General features: G+C 55.2%; 2 protein-coding genes across 2 annotated transcripts; both read right to left on the bottom strand.

Annotated features, from left to right (window-relative positions):
• Window positions 1-482: 482 nt before the first annotated feature.
• On the bottom strand, window positions 483-5,807 carry Hapln4 (hyaluronan and proteoglycan link protein 4). Its single transcript, XM_051169880.1, has 5 exons — window positions 5,695-5,807; window positions 4,861-4,981; window positions 4,257-4,619; window positions 2,210-2,533; window positions 483-1,117 (listed from the first exon to the last, which is right to left on the bottom strand). The coding sequence occupies exons 1-5, from the start codon at window positions 5,794-5,796 to the stop codon at window positions 726-728; spliced, it is 1,302 nt and encodes a 433-aa protein (XP_051025837.1). The 5' UTR covers window positions 5,797-5,807; the 3' UTR covers window positions 483-725.
• Window positions 5,808-8,267: 2,460 nt separating this feature from the next.
• Window positions 8,268-15,119, bottom strand: Tm6sf2 (transmembrane 6 superfamily member 2). The gene is made up of 10 exons (XM_051169630.1): window positions 14,935-15,119; window positions 13,648-13,751; window positions 12,627-12,724; window positions 12,449-12,552; window positions 11,990-12,072; window positions 11,006-11,130; window positions 10,490-10,591; window positions 10,077-10,169; window positions 9,609-9,728; window positions 8,268-8,729 (listed from the first exon to the last, which is right to left on the bottom strand). The coding sequence occupies exons 1-10, from the start codon at window positions 15,027-15,029 to the stop codon at window positions 8,520-8,522; spliced, it is 1,134 nt and encodes a 377-aa protein (XP_051025587.1). The 5' UTR covers window positions 15,030-15,119; the 3' UTR covers window positions 8,268-8,519.
• Window positions 15,120-16,370: the final 1,251 nt, after the last annotated feature.

Raw genomic sequence — 16,370 nt, 5'->3', positions numbered from 1 at the left:
GTTGGGGCTGTCCTCCACAGTGACCCGGGCACAAGGCATGTTGGAAACTTAAAGAGACTCTCTCTCTCTCTGGAAGAGTGGCAACACCCAGCCTCTGGGTCACCTGCCAGCACAGGGCAGCCACCTTGTGTGACCTGTAAGTTTTCTGTTTCTTCACCAGGTGACGGGGAGAAGTCAGAGGACAGCTGACTATCCAAGACCAGTTTTCCAGCTCCCAGGAAACGCAGAAGGTTTGTGTGGCCAGTCTCCACTTAATCCTGGGGGTCCAGCCTCCAGGTGGCTGAGGGGAGTGTCCACTTGTTTTCCAGGAAGCCATAGAAGGGTGGCTTATTTTTAGGAAACCGTGGGGTCCTGCCAGTCTACTGGGATCGTGGGGTTGGGGGAGCAAAAGTGGCCCTTCAAGACAAAGTCTGAACCATGGGGCACCCACTATCCAAAGAAGTGGGGTTGGCCACTCTCAGGGAACCTAAAAGGGCGCCATAGTCAGTGACCAAGGACCACACCAGGTGGGTCAGCCTGCAGTTCACCACAGGGGTATGTCACGTATCCAGGAAACCTTAGGAGGTGTATTCAGTGTCCAAAGACCACAAGTAGCTGGGTCAGCTTGCAGCTCACCGCAGGGGTGTGTCGTGTGTTCAAGGGATCGCTGAGGCGTGGGCTGTATCCAGGAGTTGCGTAGGGCCACTGGATCAGCCACCAACATCCCCAAAAGATCCTCCCAGGTCTTAGACACGCAGCGGGGTCCAGGCAGCCGGGTCCCTCGACCCTCCAGCCCAGCCTCCTCCGCCTGCCCAGCCCCAGCCCCAGCCTCCTGGAGCCGGGTCTGGGGCACCCGGAGCACGGTAGCAGTAGACACCGAACAGGCGTCGGGAGGCATCGGGGAAACCGAGGCTACGCACGCCGGGCCGAGGGCCCCCGCAGCGAGTTCGAGGATTCACGATGGGGTAGCGCGCGCTGCCATCCGCCAGCCAGCCTGCGGTGCAGCGGTCCAACAGCTGCAGCTTCCATGCGGCGAACAGCTGCCCAACCTTGGCCACCGTCGCACCCCGCGCCGCGCACGCACGCGCCGCCCCGGCCAAGGCCACCGGCCTCAGTGGCTTCAGGAAGAACACGCGGCCTGCGGGACCCGGGAGCACGTCAGCACCGGGCAGCAGGGCCGAGCTCCTGCACCCGTTCCCTACAATCTGCCCGTGCGCTGCGGGTGCCATGTGGCATTTCACTGCCCCCCTGTGGCAGCCCTGAAAAGCCGCCTTTCTTGCAGCGCCGAGGAAGGAGGAGGGGCGGGGCCTGTTCACTTAGGGGTGGGGCCGATGCTCTTGGAAGCAAAGTCCACGCACTTCAGGGGAGATATCCGTCCATTGGGCAGGCCTCCCGTATTTGGGACGGGACTTACTTTTTGGAAAGTTTTCGCCAGTGCACCCAGCCTTAGGCATAGGATCTGTGTTCTTAGGGACCAGGTCTACAGTCTTTTCTTTTCGGGGTGGGGGAAGGGTTCGAGGCAAGGTTTCTCTGTGTAGCCTTGGCTGTCCTGGACTCACTTTGTAGACCAGGCTGGCCTCGAACTCACAGAGATTCATCTGCCTCCGCCTCCCGAGTTCTGGGATTAAAGGCATGTGCCACCATGCCCGGCCCGGGTCTATGCTCTTGAAACGGACCTCCAACCCGGGCGGGGGGCGGGGGTAGACCCTACCTATGCTTTCCGGACTGGCCTTCCTCTAGGGGGCGGGGCTATGCACTTGAAATGGCCTCTCTCCTTGGGGCAGAGCCTATTGGGGGTGGGTCTCCCTTCAAGAGAAAGGAGCCTAAACCCTGAAGGATGGGGCTTAACTCTTGTCTATGTTTCTGAGGCAGGACCTAGGCTGTTAGGGCCAGTCTTCCTCAAAGGGTCGGAGATAGCGCATTTGGGGTGGGTTTCCCTGTAGTGGGCATATGCGCCTGGGGCGGGCCTCCTCCTAGGGGGCCGGAGCTATGCGCCCAGGGGTGTGGCTACCCTCCATGGGTCAGGGCCGGTGCATAAGAGGCAGGTGTCCCTTTAGGGAGGGGTCTTTTGAATTTGAGGGGTGGGCCTCCTTCCAGGGTAGAGAGAAAAGAGGGAAGGGTTCCTTCATGGGGGGAGCCTATGTACTTAAGGGTGGGAGCTCACTTCAGACAAGTGGGGCCGAGGCCCTGGGCACCAGTCTCCCTCTTCTTGAGAAAGGGTTTAACTCACCTGGGAGGTTGGACGTGAAGCAGAAGGCATCGTAGCGTTCCTCGGCGTTATGACGATATCCATAGTTGCGCACGCCCCCGGTGGTGCCGCCACCAGCTCCAGGGCTCCCAGCCCCGCCACAGGCCTCCCGGGCCTGGCTCACCGGGTACTGCACAGAGCCATCGCGTAGCCATCCGGCATTGCACCAGTCCAGGCCATCGCGCCAGGCCGCGTGCAGCTGCTCGGCGGACGCCAGAATGCCATCTTGTTCGGCGCAAGCGCGCTGTGCTTCCGCGAAAGTCATCTTGTAGCGGCCTCCGCGCGGGTGATAGGGGAAAACCACGCCTGGATGAAAACGAATGGGAATTTGTCAGTCTTCCCCTCCGCCCCGTGTTCTCACGCACCTTATACGAACCAGAACCTTCCAGTTCATTCTTCTCTCTGGCCCTCAGAACCGGCCGCAACTTTGACTGGCTCACACCCATTATGGGTCTTTTGATTTAAGTTTGGGACTTGTTCCTCCTCATAACATACTTTAATCACTCCTCTTCTATGGTCAGCGACCCTTGCTCGTGTTCTTTCTATCCTCCTCCACCAGCCTAACACTTAAAAATTTTTTTTATTTAATTTTATTTTATGTGCATTGGTGTGGGGGTGTCAGATCCTTTGGAACTGGAATTACAGATAGTTGTGAGCTGCCATGTGGGTGCTAGGAATGGAACCCGGGTCCTTCAGCGGAGCAGACAGTGTTCTTAACCACTGAGCCATCTCTCCAGCCCTAAACCTAACTCATTCATCTTTCAAATCTCAACTTTTTTGTTTGTTTATTTTTGTTTTTTCGAGACATTATGTAGCCTTGGCTGTCCTGGACTTGCTCTGTAGACCAAGCTGGCCTCAAACTCAGAGATCCACCTGCCTCCGCCTCCTGAGTGCTGCTATTATAGGCCTGCACCACCACATCAGGTTGTCAAAACTCAACTCTTAATCCTCCTCAGTCTCAACGTTCTGACAACCCGCCAGAACTGAATCCCTTCCCAAAGTGACCGCGGAGCTGGAAATGCCTGTTGCGAGCGCAGGACCCCTATTGAGAAAATTGGGCAGGGTGCTAAGCCCTTTGATATGCCAGTATTATTTAAAGTGCTTTCCAACTTCAGTCTGACATCTCTGAATTTGTTTCTCCCTCTCTGGAGCAGTTCTGTGCTTAAGGACCAGCAATCCCAGGACAGGATGCAAAGCTAGAGTCTGATGGACGGACATGGAATCTCGGCCACATCCCTCACTTACAGATGCCCAGGGCAACATCATAGCTTCCTTGCGACAGCTTCTCTCCAGGTTAATAGCTGCCTACCTTGGGGATTTGGGGAAATTAAATGAGAAGCTCTAGAGAGCCCTCAGCTAAGTGCCTGGCAAACAGAAAGCAGCTGCTATGATTCGCCATTGTTAAAGTGACCGGGGAGGCTGGGGAAGTGGCTCAGAAGCTAAGGGCACTTGCCACGAACCCTGACAACCAGAGTTCTATTCCAGGACCTACTTGGTGGAAATAGAGAATGCGGCTGCATGTTGTTGGTGACCTCCATAAAACAGCAGGTGTGCATGTGCGTGTGCACCGTGCCCCCCCCATCAAGATTTTTTTCTTTAAAAATCATGAGTTCAAAGGCAACTTGGGTCTCATTAAACCATGTCTCAATCATAAAGCTGGGGCTGGAGAGACAGCTCAGCAGCAGAAAAACAAAAACAATAGTGGGTTCCAGGACAGCAGGGCTGCATAACGAACGGAAGAAACGGGGAACCTCTTTCTTCTGGTCCAGCCAGAAGAGAGTTCTGTTCCTCACGCCGAGACCAGGCAGCTCACGACCACCTGTAACTCCAGCTCCAGGGGATCAGAGGCCTCTCTGGCCTCGACCATATGCATACACGTGGCATACACTCACGTACATATGTATAAATACAAGGTGTAATAGATAGTTTTAAATGAACTATTCCTCTGCCCAACAAAATCTCTACGGCGACAACTTGATTCGGTTGGTCTCGTACTGTCCCCCTTTCTCTCTGCCCATGCTGCGGTCACCTTCCAGATCCAGCTTGACCATGCCGGCGTCATCCTCCAGTTCGTTGGTGACCTCGCATTCATAGCGCCCGTAGTCCTGCAGGGTGACATTTCGGAGGACCAGGGAGGCGTCCCCTGGCCCGTCGTTCTGCAGCTGGGCTCGCCCTCGGTAGGGACCGAAGGCTCGATGCTGAGGGCCCAGAGCCACGAAGACGTCGGCGAAAGCCAATGGGTCTACCACCTTCGTCCACTTGAGGCGGACGCCGTCGTGGCCGTGGGCGGCCGCCTCATAGTGGTAACGGCAGGGTAAAACGATGGTGCCACCGCGGTGGCTCACCACCTGCCCGGGCGCCGTCTGCACCACCACGGAGCCGGACTCGCCCTCTGCGGGTGACCAATCAGAGATCAAAGGTGCGGAAGGGGGTGGGGGACCCAGAGAGGGGATGTAGGTCTACGGTGGGAAAGGAGCTCTGAGGATACTGAGTGTAGAGGGCCACCGCAATCCGCCACCCGACCCCACCCCTGTCGTTCACTGTTGGCCACCGCTTGTGTGTGTGTGTGTGTGTGTGTGCGCGCGCGCGGCGGAGGAGGAGGGGGGCGGTGACGGCCAGCGGACAAGACTCACCCAGCACGTGCACGACTTTCTTCCTGCCACGCTGTGCCCCGGCAGGCAGGGGGACCAGGAGCAGGAGTCCCCAAGCGACAGCCCAGAGCGCGCGGGGACCGAGGGCCGCCGGAGCACACGCCTGCGGGCACAGGAGCTGTGTCCAGCTGCACTGCCCGGACCACCCCTGGCTCCGCCTGCCCTCCCCAAAGGGGGCCAGCTGCACAGGGTCGGTGAAGCTGCCTGAGGGTCAGGTGACACCTCTCGCCTTTCCCTAAGTCCCGGCCCCGGCTACGGGAGCTGGAGCGCACGGGAGGGGGAGCAGCAGCGTGCACCCGGGCCGCAAGGTTATCCGCGCGCCAGGAGACTGCAGCAAGCCCGGCAGCCTGAGCGGGGGCTGGGGACAGCGGGACAGGATGGGGGAGGAGGGGGAAACAGCGGGCTACGGATCCAGGCCGGGAGAGATAGTGGGGGCGAGACATGAAGACCCAGAGAGAGAGACCCAGAGACGGAGACCCCGAGACGAAATACAGAGACTCGGAGACAGAGATGGAGACACAGAGACGAGATGGAGAGATGAGACAGAGACGTAGAATCAGCTGCAGAGAAAGACAGACTTAGGCAGAGGAAGGAGAGACTGGTGTGAAGAGACAGGGAAAAGAAATAAGTGAGCACTCTCTTCCCCCCACTGCCCCCCAAAATAAGGGGGGGAGACACTGAACGAGCAGAGAAGGGGAAAGTGCCAAAGAAAAAAAGAACAGGCAAGAGGAAGAGAAGAGAGGGTAGAGAGAGACAGAGAGGAGAGAGACAGAGACAAATGAGAGATTCGGGAACCCAGTGCAGCACGACACTCACCATCCTGGTCGTGGCCCCCGCCGAGCGACCCGTGCGCTTCCCGACTGCGCACGCGCACAGCGGTCTGGCCAGCAAGTCCCACGGGCAGCGCAATCCTGGCATCTGCCTGCAAGGGGAGGAGGGCGCTTGGGGCATTAAAGGGACCGCGCGTGCGCGCCGCATGAAGGTTGGGGTAGCAGGTGCAGCCTAGGCACTGCTAAGAAGGGAGCACCGTGGTAGTGGCCCAGGGCAACCTCTCAGCCATGAAGGCTACCTTGGTCAACGGAGGTGTCTCACGAGACTGAGTTGGCGCTCCACGCCTCTAATAATGAGCATTCTGCAGCCCAGGAGTCCCATATAGCCACCCAGTAAGCAGACGGGTAAACTGAGGCTGGCTAGCCTTGTGACCCAAGAACTCAGGAGGGGGAAGGAGAGAGTCATCAGTTCAAAGTCACCCTCTGCTACTTACTGAGCTCTAGGCTAGCCTGGGACGAGAAGGAATAAAGGTAGGAGGGATTACAGGATTAGAGCCATAGTTTGTAACCCCGGCATTAAAAGGCTGAGGCAAGTAAACAACATGCTTGGGGCTAGCCTGGCCTATGCTTGGGGCTAGCCTGGCCTATACCCAGGCCACGCATCAGCTGGAGGTGGGAGCTGAAGGCTCTCCAGCGCTGCATAAAGCAAGGGTAGTGATGCATACTGGTCCTTTTATCAGCATGGAGGCAGGAGCAGGGTTAGGAGTTCAAAGTCACCTTGGGCCAGTTGTGATATGCATGCTGGTAAGGCACACTAAAGAGACAAGATGTGGAGGCAGGAGGATCATGAGTTTGAAGCCAGCCTGGATTACACATTTGGTGCTTGGTTGGTGGCACACACTTCTAATCCCAACACTTGGGAGGCAGACACAGTTTGATCTCTATGAGTTTGAGCAAGTTCTAGGACAGCCAGGGCTACATAACAGAGAGAATCTGTCTCAAAAAACCAAACTAGGGGAGGTAAGTTACCTTGGGCTACATTGGGAAGAGGAGGCCTGACTGGGCTCCATAGCCCGACGCTATACCAATTTTCTAGAATGATGGGCTGGAGTAAGTCTTCCCCAGCAGAGCGGCTTGGCTACAGGGCTTGCCTGCCAGCCTTGGTTTGCCCATCTGCTCACTGGGCAATCACACTGGAAACCTGGCCTCTAACATGGGGACCCAGAGGGACAGGTCTGTAGCACGTAGGGAGGCCTGCGATCAATCGCTCAGCCTGCATGGGTAGGCAGAGTCTGTGATGACTGTGGTGAACGGTCGGTCCTGGCCAGGAGCGCTGACCACCCCGCCATTTTTAAACCACACTCTTCACACAGTTTCCAGGTTAAAATAAAACAGGAAACAGAGAATCCTATTCCAGCCCTCTGCTGCCCAGCGAGCAACCGCTGCTCTGGAAAGTGAGCCCAAGCTAGGCCGGAGCCCAGTTCCTAACTTAGCTGTGTCTAGGTGCAACCTCCGGCCAGATCTTCACTTCCTGTAGGTCTTCATCTAGCACGTGGAGGCCCAGGGCAGCAGCCTTCATGGCATCCACCAGATGCCTAACACCGTGGTGGCACACACTTTTAATCTCAGCACTTGGGAGGCAGAGGCAGGCGGATCGCTGTGAGTTCCAGGCCAGCCTGGTCTACAAAGCGAGTCCAGGACAGCCAAGGCTACACAGAGAGACCCTGACTCGAAAAACCCCAAAACAAAACAAAACAAAACTAACAAACAAACCCAAAAACAAAAACCCAACTTTCCTATTTGGTTAGGGGTGTGTGTGTGTGTGTGTGTGTGTGTGTGTGTGTGTGTGTGGTATGTTTGCATTGCACCTGTGTGTGAACATACAGGTGTGTGTAGGTCAACATTAGGTGTGTTCTTTACTAGCCTTTACTGTTTGTTTGTTTGAGACAATCCTGACTAGCCTGGAGCTTACTATGTAGACCGGACTGGCCTAGAATGTAGAGATCCGCCTGCCTCTGCTTCCTGAGTGCTGAGATTAACCGGCATGCACCACCAAGGCCAGCTTCTACCTGATTTGAGGGCAGGGTATCTTACTGAGCCTGGAGTTGGCTGGCTAGTGAGCTCTAAGGATTCTGTGTCCCACCCTCTCTCCAGTGACAGCTGCTGGCTTTGATGTGGGCGCTGGGGGACTCAGTTCTTTGTGCGCTTTACTGACTGACACATTGCTCCAGGCTGGTCTCCAATTTGCTATGTGGCCAAACGCCTTTGGCCCGATCCTCCTGCCTCCATCTCCCCAGTGCTAGGACGACAGATGTGCACCATGGAACCCCGTCCATGTGGTGCTGGGAGTGACCAGGGCATAGGAACGCTCGGCAAGCACTCTGTGTGTGACTGGGCCACATCCACAGCCCCTGTTGTGCTGTGGCTTCTTCCCAGTGTGACCTTATGCATGGAGCCTCAGTTTTCCCATCTGGAACATGGAATGGTGTACCCACTGAGAGGCCGACTTGGCATGTCCTGCCCCACCCCCACCCCTTATTCCCCCAGACAGCCACAGCAGCTGTGAGCACCCTGCTCTCTCATCGTGGGGGTTCAAGAAGATGGTCCCTTGCTACAGCTCCCTGAAACAGGAAGTGATATCCTAGACATAAAAAGGGCTTTTATTAAAGGGACAGGGGGAGGTGATGGGTAAATCACAGGAGAGGGCATTAGAGTCCTTCCGGCCCTTGCCCTGGGTCTCCTATACTCCTTTCTGGCCTGGATTGCAATTTCCCCCAGATGTCCATCCAGCTTTAAAAGGGCCAAGCCACCCGTGGAGGGCAAAGCCGGCTGGCCGCACAGGTTGAGTTCCTAGCGGAGAGGTGCGCACGCTCACTGCTGCTTCTTGCCTTGGCCCTGGGGCTCCAAGGGCGGTGTGTGCATGAAGAAGGCTGGTCGCCACAGGCAGCGGAAAGCCAGCAGGTGGGGACCCAGTGCAAACAACAGGTTGCTCAGAAAGAAGGTGGCCCAGGCGTCCTCCGGCACGCGGTAGGTGAAGGGTGTGCGCAGGTGCATGGAGGCGCCCATGTGTGAGAACTGTGCCTGGCACGGATGCAGGAAGCAAAGAACGCAGGTCAGGCTAGCACCCTTGGGCCATGTATTCCCTCCCCAAAGCAACTGTCCAGCTTAAAATATCCCTGCCTCTGACCTGTCGCTTCCTCCTCACAACTGTTAGAGGCCTGTAGTGAGTCCTTCCTTGGTCTCCCTGCCTTGGCTGGGTCTAGGCTTTTCTCTTCTTTCCAGGAAACCAGAAACAGCTCCAGGGCCTCTATTGCTCAAACACCTCCTATGGCTCCCTACCTTCCCTCACATGCCCAGAACCCAGAGTTCAAAATTGTCAACTTCTACCTCCAATTTCTCTCTCTCTTGGTTTTTCGAGACAGGGTTTCTCTGTGTAGCTTTGGCTGTCCTGAACTCACTTTGTAGACCAGGATGGCCTTGAACTCACAGCGATCCGCCTGCCTTTGCCTCCCGAGGAGCTGGGATTAAAGGCATGCGCCACCACGCCCAGCCACGCTCTCTTCTCTCTCTCCAGCAATGCCCTCTTTGCTGTCTCTCTATGCTGGTCCTGTTTCTAGATGGCCTTCCCTGTGGTTATGTTCACAGGCCACAACATTCCACTCCCAGACCCCTCTCAGCCCTTCCTTCCCTCCAGGTGTGTTTGTTAGTTTGTTGTTGTTGTTTTCCCAGTGGTGGGGAACAGAAGCTACGCACTTGCACACGCTGGGCAAGCACTGTACAACTAGCTGATTTATATTGCAATGTGGTTCTCTCGAGCTCTGACTAGGGGCTGAGAGCTACCTGTGGGCTAGGGGCATGGATATCCTGCCATCTCCTCCAGTGAAGGGAATTCTGAGGCACCGGCACTGGGGTCCCTCATCACTATCCCTACCCTATCCCTACCCTATCCCCACCCCTTACCTGGCCAATGGCTCCGGCAAACACCAAGGCCCAGTCCGGCAGCCAGGAGCAGCCAGGGAAGATGAGGGCGTAGGCACCCAGGCAGTAGAAAGGTAGGGCATAGAACAAATAAATCAGCATCTATGGGAGATCACAGCCTATGAGGACACAGGGTGGGGTGTCTACATAAGGCTCCTCCCTGTCTTCTAGGAAATGAGCCCCCCCCCAACCCCCATTACACACACTAAGTCTGCAGTCAGCGACAGAGATGGTACAGGACTCTGGCCTAACAAATTAAATTGACAGGAGCATGTGATTCAGGCTGGGCTAATCAGAGACTGGATGAGACGAACTCTTAAATCCTGGGGTGACCAAGGGGCTGGATGAAACCCTGGAGTGCATCTGGGATGTGTCCTTGAACGTCTGGAGCCCGCCATACCTGAATGGGTGGCAGGGACCACAGCCCCCTCCTCCCACCTGCCCTCCCACCTGCAACTTGGGGTAGGCCACGGGGTCCCGCAGGTATGGCTCATATTGGTAGATATAGATGAAGCAGGCATCTGTGGGGCAGTCAAGTACCACCTAAGACACACAGAAAATCACCGTCCATGTCAAAACATCTCACAAGGCCCCTTGCTTCCCGCTCCAGCTCTCAAGATGAACCCACAGCGATCACCCTGGCCCCACTCAGCCCTCCCCGTTTCTCTCCCTTCGGCTAGGGGTCTGCAGTAAGGGAATAGGCGTTTGTCAAGAAACATTAGGGTCAGACTTGGTGAAGAACTTCCTTGGGTGATCAGATAGAAGAGCGCTGCCCTTTTAGCAATGAGGAAATGGAGAATCAGGCTAAAGAGGAAGTCTGGGGGTTGGGGGGCGAGGGGCGGGGGGAGCCAAGGCAGACTCACCAGGCCCCGGAAGAGGGTGAACAGTGCGGCAGGGATGAGGTAGATGATGAGTGCCAGGTCAGCTGGGCGCTGGAGGAGGCCTTTCTTCTGTGCCTCCTGTACCTGCCCCATGTGAGAAAGTCAGAGCTAGCCAGAGAGCTCTGGAACCCAGCAGATGCTCAATGAATGATCCTCTCATCTTCCTGAGAACCAAGGAGGCTCTTCCAAGTAGACAGTCATTTAGACATGAGCTGAGGATTCAGCCAAGGTCTTGTATAGGCTGAGTAGGTGTTCCACCCCTGAGCCATACTCCTAGCCCCTATTGGGGGATTCTAGGCCAGTGTTCTACTGCTGAGCCACATTTGAGTCCGTGGAGCTTTGAGACAATCTTACCATGAAACCTATATTGGAGTTTAACTCATGGCAATCTGGCCTCAGTCTCCCCAGTGCTGGGATAATAGGCCACACCATACCTGGCTTGACACAAAGCATTTGATCCAAAGCCATTCTCAGACAGGTGTTGGCAGTGGCACTCACCATGTCGGGGGTATAGGAGGTTGGTGCACAGGGCTGGCTGAAGATCCTCACACCAGCCCAGCATGGCACCAGCATGTACAGGATGGCAAGGAAGAAGGCAGGTCTGATCTCTGAACTGTATTTACCTGCCAGGGTGGGGAGGGCACGTGACTCAGGAAGGGTCTCCCAGTGGCACCTGGCCCATGCAAGAGCCTCACCTGATCTTTTTTTTTTTTTTTTTTTTCTCTCTCAAATATTTATTTATTTATTTATTATGTATACTGTGCTCTGCCTGCATGTATACCTGCAGGCCAAAAGAAGGCATCAGATTAGAGATGGTTGTGAGGCACCATGTGGTTGCTGGGAGTTGAACTCAGGACCTCTTGAAGAGCAGACAGTGCTCTTAACCATCTCTCCAGGCCCCATTTATGAGAGCCTGCAGGCCAGAAGAGGGCACCAGATCTCATTGTAGATGGTTGTGAGGCACCATGTGGTTGCTGTGAATTGAACTCAGGACCATTGGAAAAGCAGGCAGAGTGCTCTTAACCTCTGAGCCATCTCTCCAGGCCGGAAGGGCCTGATCTTGAGTTACACTATCCTTGCTCAAGCTCTCCTGACCCACCCCCCATGGCTCCCCAGCATCTTCCTTCCCCAGCCTGACTAAATTTACCCTCTGAATACGGATATCTTTGCTCCCCATCTTGGAGGCCTCCTTTGCTCAGCACTTTCTGACCCGTTTCAACCCTGGGACATGTCATCTCTGCCCTACCTCCAAAGACCTACTGAACAAGACTTCACTACAGCCACCCTAAAACTCCTTTCCTGTGTGAAGAGCATTCTGGGAAATTCCTGACATCATGGTCCAGTAGCTTGGAGAGGAAGTAAGATTAATGTCATCTCCCCTCTATTTCCACGTGGGAAGGGACAAGAGGGGTATCTTGGCTGCTGGCTAAGGCACAGGGCTATTGGTGTGGGAGGGTGGGGTCTCAGAGTCTGTGTCCTTACCAAGGATGTTGCCCGGGAGGAACACCAGGAGGCTCATGGCGAAGGACCCCAGCCAGTAGAGCCCAAGGTTCCGGTATCTTTTCCTGGGAAGTGAAGGGAGTTAGCTGTGGGCCACTAACCCTCGATCTCAAGGTCCTGCTAGGGCCCAGAGACCACCTTGCCTCTTTAGCTCTGAGTGGTCCCTCTGGGGCTATTTATTTGCTTTATTTTTGGTAGCTGGGGATGGAACATGGGTCCTAAGCATGCTCAGTATGTGCTAGGATGGCACCTCACACAGGGACAATAAGTGCTGGGAATGGAACCAGTGGGTCTCCAGCCAGCCACACCTGTTGACAGTCTCCTAGCCACCCCTGGGTGATCATACCCCACTCTCAAACACTTCTGGCTCCCCAGCGACCTGGGACCCACCCCAGGAATCAGCTTCTTCCTGGGTTCCCAAGCTTTCTGTCTCCCCCTCACCTTTTGCGGATGGCACCGGCCATGGCCAGATAGAGCAAGTAGTGCACAGTACCGTCCCAGTAGCAGATGAAGATGCCGTGTGCCGTGCGTAGGTAGGGCTCGCCCTGTGGGCAGGAGTGGGACTCAGGAGCACGCATGGTGGGGCAAGGACCACACGCAGCCGCCACCCCACACCTACCTCCTTGGTGTAGAAATCCATAAATCCCATCATGAAGCCGTCTTCTTGGAGTGCAATGATAAGGTCCACCAACGAGGTGAAGGAGAAGATCACAAAGACTGCAGAGAGAGGGTGGGGCCGAGCAGTTGAGTGGGGTTGACATGGGCAGGACGAGGGCCGAGGATGGCCGTGGCTAGACCCAGTCTGGGCCTGGGCAATCTCAGGTTCTGCTCTTTTAACACAGCGGCAGCGTCGTTGTCAGTTGCCCAGGCTTGCCCTTGAACAAATGGCAACCCTGCTGCTGCAGCTTCCCAAGTGCTGGGATCACAGGCCACACACCTAGCTTTTTTTCAGCTTATAACTGGGCTTGAAACGTCAGGTCCAGGACAAAGGTGACCAAGCGAGGCTCCCAGGCCCAGGCCAAACATAATAGCACCTCATCCTACATATGTGATGGAGGAAGGCACAGCTCGGGCCGGAAGTCCCTGGTCTGGAGCTGGACAGGTGCCATTGTTGTCCTAGCATTCAGCCCTTGGTTAGAGGCAGGAAGATGAGGTGTTCAAGGTCAGCTCAGACTACATGAGTGACATGAGTGCTGGGGTGGGCCTAGTCTGATGCCAGAGACATAAGTGCTTCTCTATCAAGTTCCAACTCTTGTTTTTTTGTTTTGATTTGATTTTTCTTTTCTTTTCTTTCTTTTTTTTTTTTTTCGAAACAGGGTTTCCCTGTGAAGCCTTGGCTTGCTTTGTAGACCAGGCTGGCCTTGAACTCACAGCAATCCGCCTGTCTCTGCCTCCCTAGTGCTGGGATTGAAGGCCTGTGCCACCACATCCGGCTTTTTTTGTTTTTGTTTGTTTGGGAGTTCCAACTCTGAAAGAGGAGGAGGGGACCTTTGAGGCTTTCCAGTCTAATGGTATTCCGGGCCCTCTGCGTTCCAGTTTAACAGGAACCGCTCAAAGAGGAGGTCCTTAGTTGGTCCCAAGTCTAGAATGGAGGCCTTTGCCCAGCCAGCCCTGCTCCCCACCACCTCCCAGTGACTCACCAGCATAGAGAGGGTCATAGGTGATCTCCCCATGAGACAGGCTGAAGATGGCCATGAAGAGCAGACCCAGTATCAGTGCACTCACCAGCACCACACACAGGGGTCTGAGGGGAAAACGCAGGGAGGCCATGCTTGGAATCCCTCCTGGAGGAGTTATTCAGAAAGCATCAGCAAAGGAGAAGGAAACTTGCCTTCTCCTCCGGTGGCTTCTTGCTTAGGGTTTCTACTCGGCAAACTTCTATTCGTCCTTCAAGGCCCATTCATATTGCTCCCCCCTGGAAGCCCTCCTTGATTTCCCTACTCCTTTCTGTTAGTTCCAGTAATTCCATCATTTGCTGATATTCATTCACTTGGATTTGCCTGGTCAGCTTTGGAGGCTCACCTCTCATGTGGCCAGGCCCTGATGAGGAGGGTCTCCAGTATTCCCAGAGGATACTAAAGTCCAAATGCCTTCAACTGCTCTACCCTATCCTCGCCCAGATCCACCTCACCGATCTGATAAGGCAGGTAAGCTAGTTGCAGAGACAACGGAAGCTAGGTCTCTGGGCCTTCCCGTAACACAGCTGGACAGACAAACCAAAACCCAGAGTAGGGAATCTACTTGCCCAGTGCCACACAACAAGGTTTTGTTCAATTCTACACTACCCAGGCACACTTTTCATGAAGTTCTTGTTGGTTTTACCTAACTGGCAATGCCAAGAACACTGATCTTGACACTGCACAGAACTTGTGAGCCTCAACCATGACTATAGTGGGACCTGGATAGATGAAGGGACCGAGGCTCCCAGAGGGCACTTGGCTCTCTCGATCCCCAGGAGACAGGTCTGGTATCAGGGAGTCAGACCTATGGCTAAAGCCCTCTCTATTCCACCGTTTGGGTCTGCTGAGCGTTGGAGTGAGGGGCTTGCTGGACTTCCAGGCTCTTTCTAGAGATAGAAGACAGGGTGACCATTGCATTTAGGGGGGAAGTTACTCTAGGCCTGAGACGGAGGCAATGAAACAGGGCATGCATGCCAGGAGGAGCTCAGTAGGGCTTTATCTGGGACAATACTTTGACCCTGGGCGACTTTGGAACCTGTGTGGGGTGCATCCCTGGAATACCGGTAACCGCCCCAACCCACTATGGCTTCACACTTTCCCCCAGAAACCTACTACAAGCATCCTCCTGCTTCAGTGTGGCCTGAGAGGGATTTCTGCTTGCATGGGGCGTTCCCCAGCTCCGACCCTCTCGGGCTCCACCACCCTTCAGCCTCCCTCCAGCCCCGTGGTCCTCACGATGAAACTCACTGTGTGAACGCCGAGACTTGGTTGAGCGCGTAGGACACTGGCAGGGCGCCGAGCGACATCGCCGCGGTCTTGCCGGCCAGCGGCGGGATGTCCATGGCAGCGACACCCCGACCCCGGCGCGGCCTCCGAGACACTTGGCTCCGCTACCGCAGCGCGTCTGAGCTCTGGGTTGCCAGGGTCCTGCCCCGCGCAAAGGTCGCCCTACACAGGCCCCGCCGCCACCCTTACAAGTTAGTTTCCCGGTCATTACGCTAGCCCTGTCCCGCCCCGCCCACACGAGACTCCGCCCAGAAGCTCCCTATTCATCAATTGTATGGCCGTAAGCATGCCCCTTCCCACTTCTCAGCAGTCTCTTGGCTGTAGCCACGCCCCTTACCCCCCGTTTATAGCTCCGCCCCCATATCCCGTTCACCAGTGCTGCTGGACTGCAGCCCCCGCCCCCCCTCCCGCAGATCCGGTTCACACTTCAAGACTGCAGTCACATCCTACACGACAGGGCCCACAGACCGTACTCACAACCTCTACACAGCTGCAGCAAGTCCCTTGCCACATTCCTACTGTATTGCCCTACGCTCAGCTCCACTTCTGCCTCTCACAGACGCCAACACCAAGTTTTCCTCTTTGGATTTGGGGGAGGGGACATTGGGAAGATGGGTTGCATGTTTGCATGAGGGGAAAGACCAGAGGAGCAAGACTGTAGGGAGTCATTTTTTTTTTTTTTAAAGATTTATTATGTATACAGTGTTCTACCTGCATGTGCACCTGCAGGCCAGAAAAAGGCATCAGATCACATTATAGATGGCTGTGAGCCACCATGTGGTTTTTGGGAATAGAACTCAGGACCTCTGGAAGAGCAGCCAGTGCTCTTAACCGCTGAGCCAGCTCTTCAGCTCCCTGTAGGGAGTCTTGATTTATTACTCTCCTCGTTCTTTTAAAACTGGGTCTCACTGAGCCAGGAGCTGAGGTTAAAGTGTACTTGGAGCACACTTTGTCGTTTGCTGGGACAGGAACCTCATGACTGCCGCAAATGCTCTTACTACTGAGCCTTCTTTTTGGCCCTAGGAACCCTTCAAAGATTTCTGTATGTAGTGCCCAAAGAAGCCAGACTAGGCCATCTAACCCCGAGACAGGAGTTAACCGTGGCGAGGGCCCATTGTGGGGGTGCTAGGGCCTGGACCTGAGCAGCCAGCTCTCTTAACCACTGAACCATTGCTCAAATTCAGTTTAATGTTTTTGTTTTTGAGAGTGAGTGGCCTGGCTTAAACTCAAAATTCACCTGCCTCTGGCTCTTGAGTGCTGGGATTAAGTGAGCACACTACTGCCCTTGGCTAGATTGTTCAATTAACTCTTTGTTGTGTGCATGAGGTGGGAAGGGCAAGCATGTGCCAAGCTTCAGGGTTACGATCAGAGGACATTGTGACTACCCTCAGATTGAA

The sequence above is a fragment of the Acomys russatus genome, chromosome 27 (assembly GCF_903995435.1).
Source record: "Acomys russatus chromosome 27, mAcoRus1.1, whole genome shotgun sequence".
Classification (NCBI taxonomy): Eukaryota; Metazoa; Chordata; class Mammalia; order Rodentia; family Muridae; genus Acomys; species Acomys russatus.
Note: the sequence above shows the minus strand (reverse complement) of the source record. Positions and strands in the feature narration are given on the sequence as shown.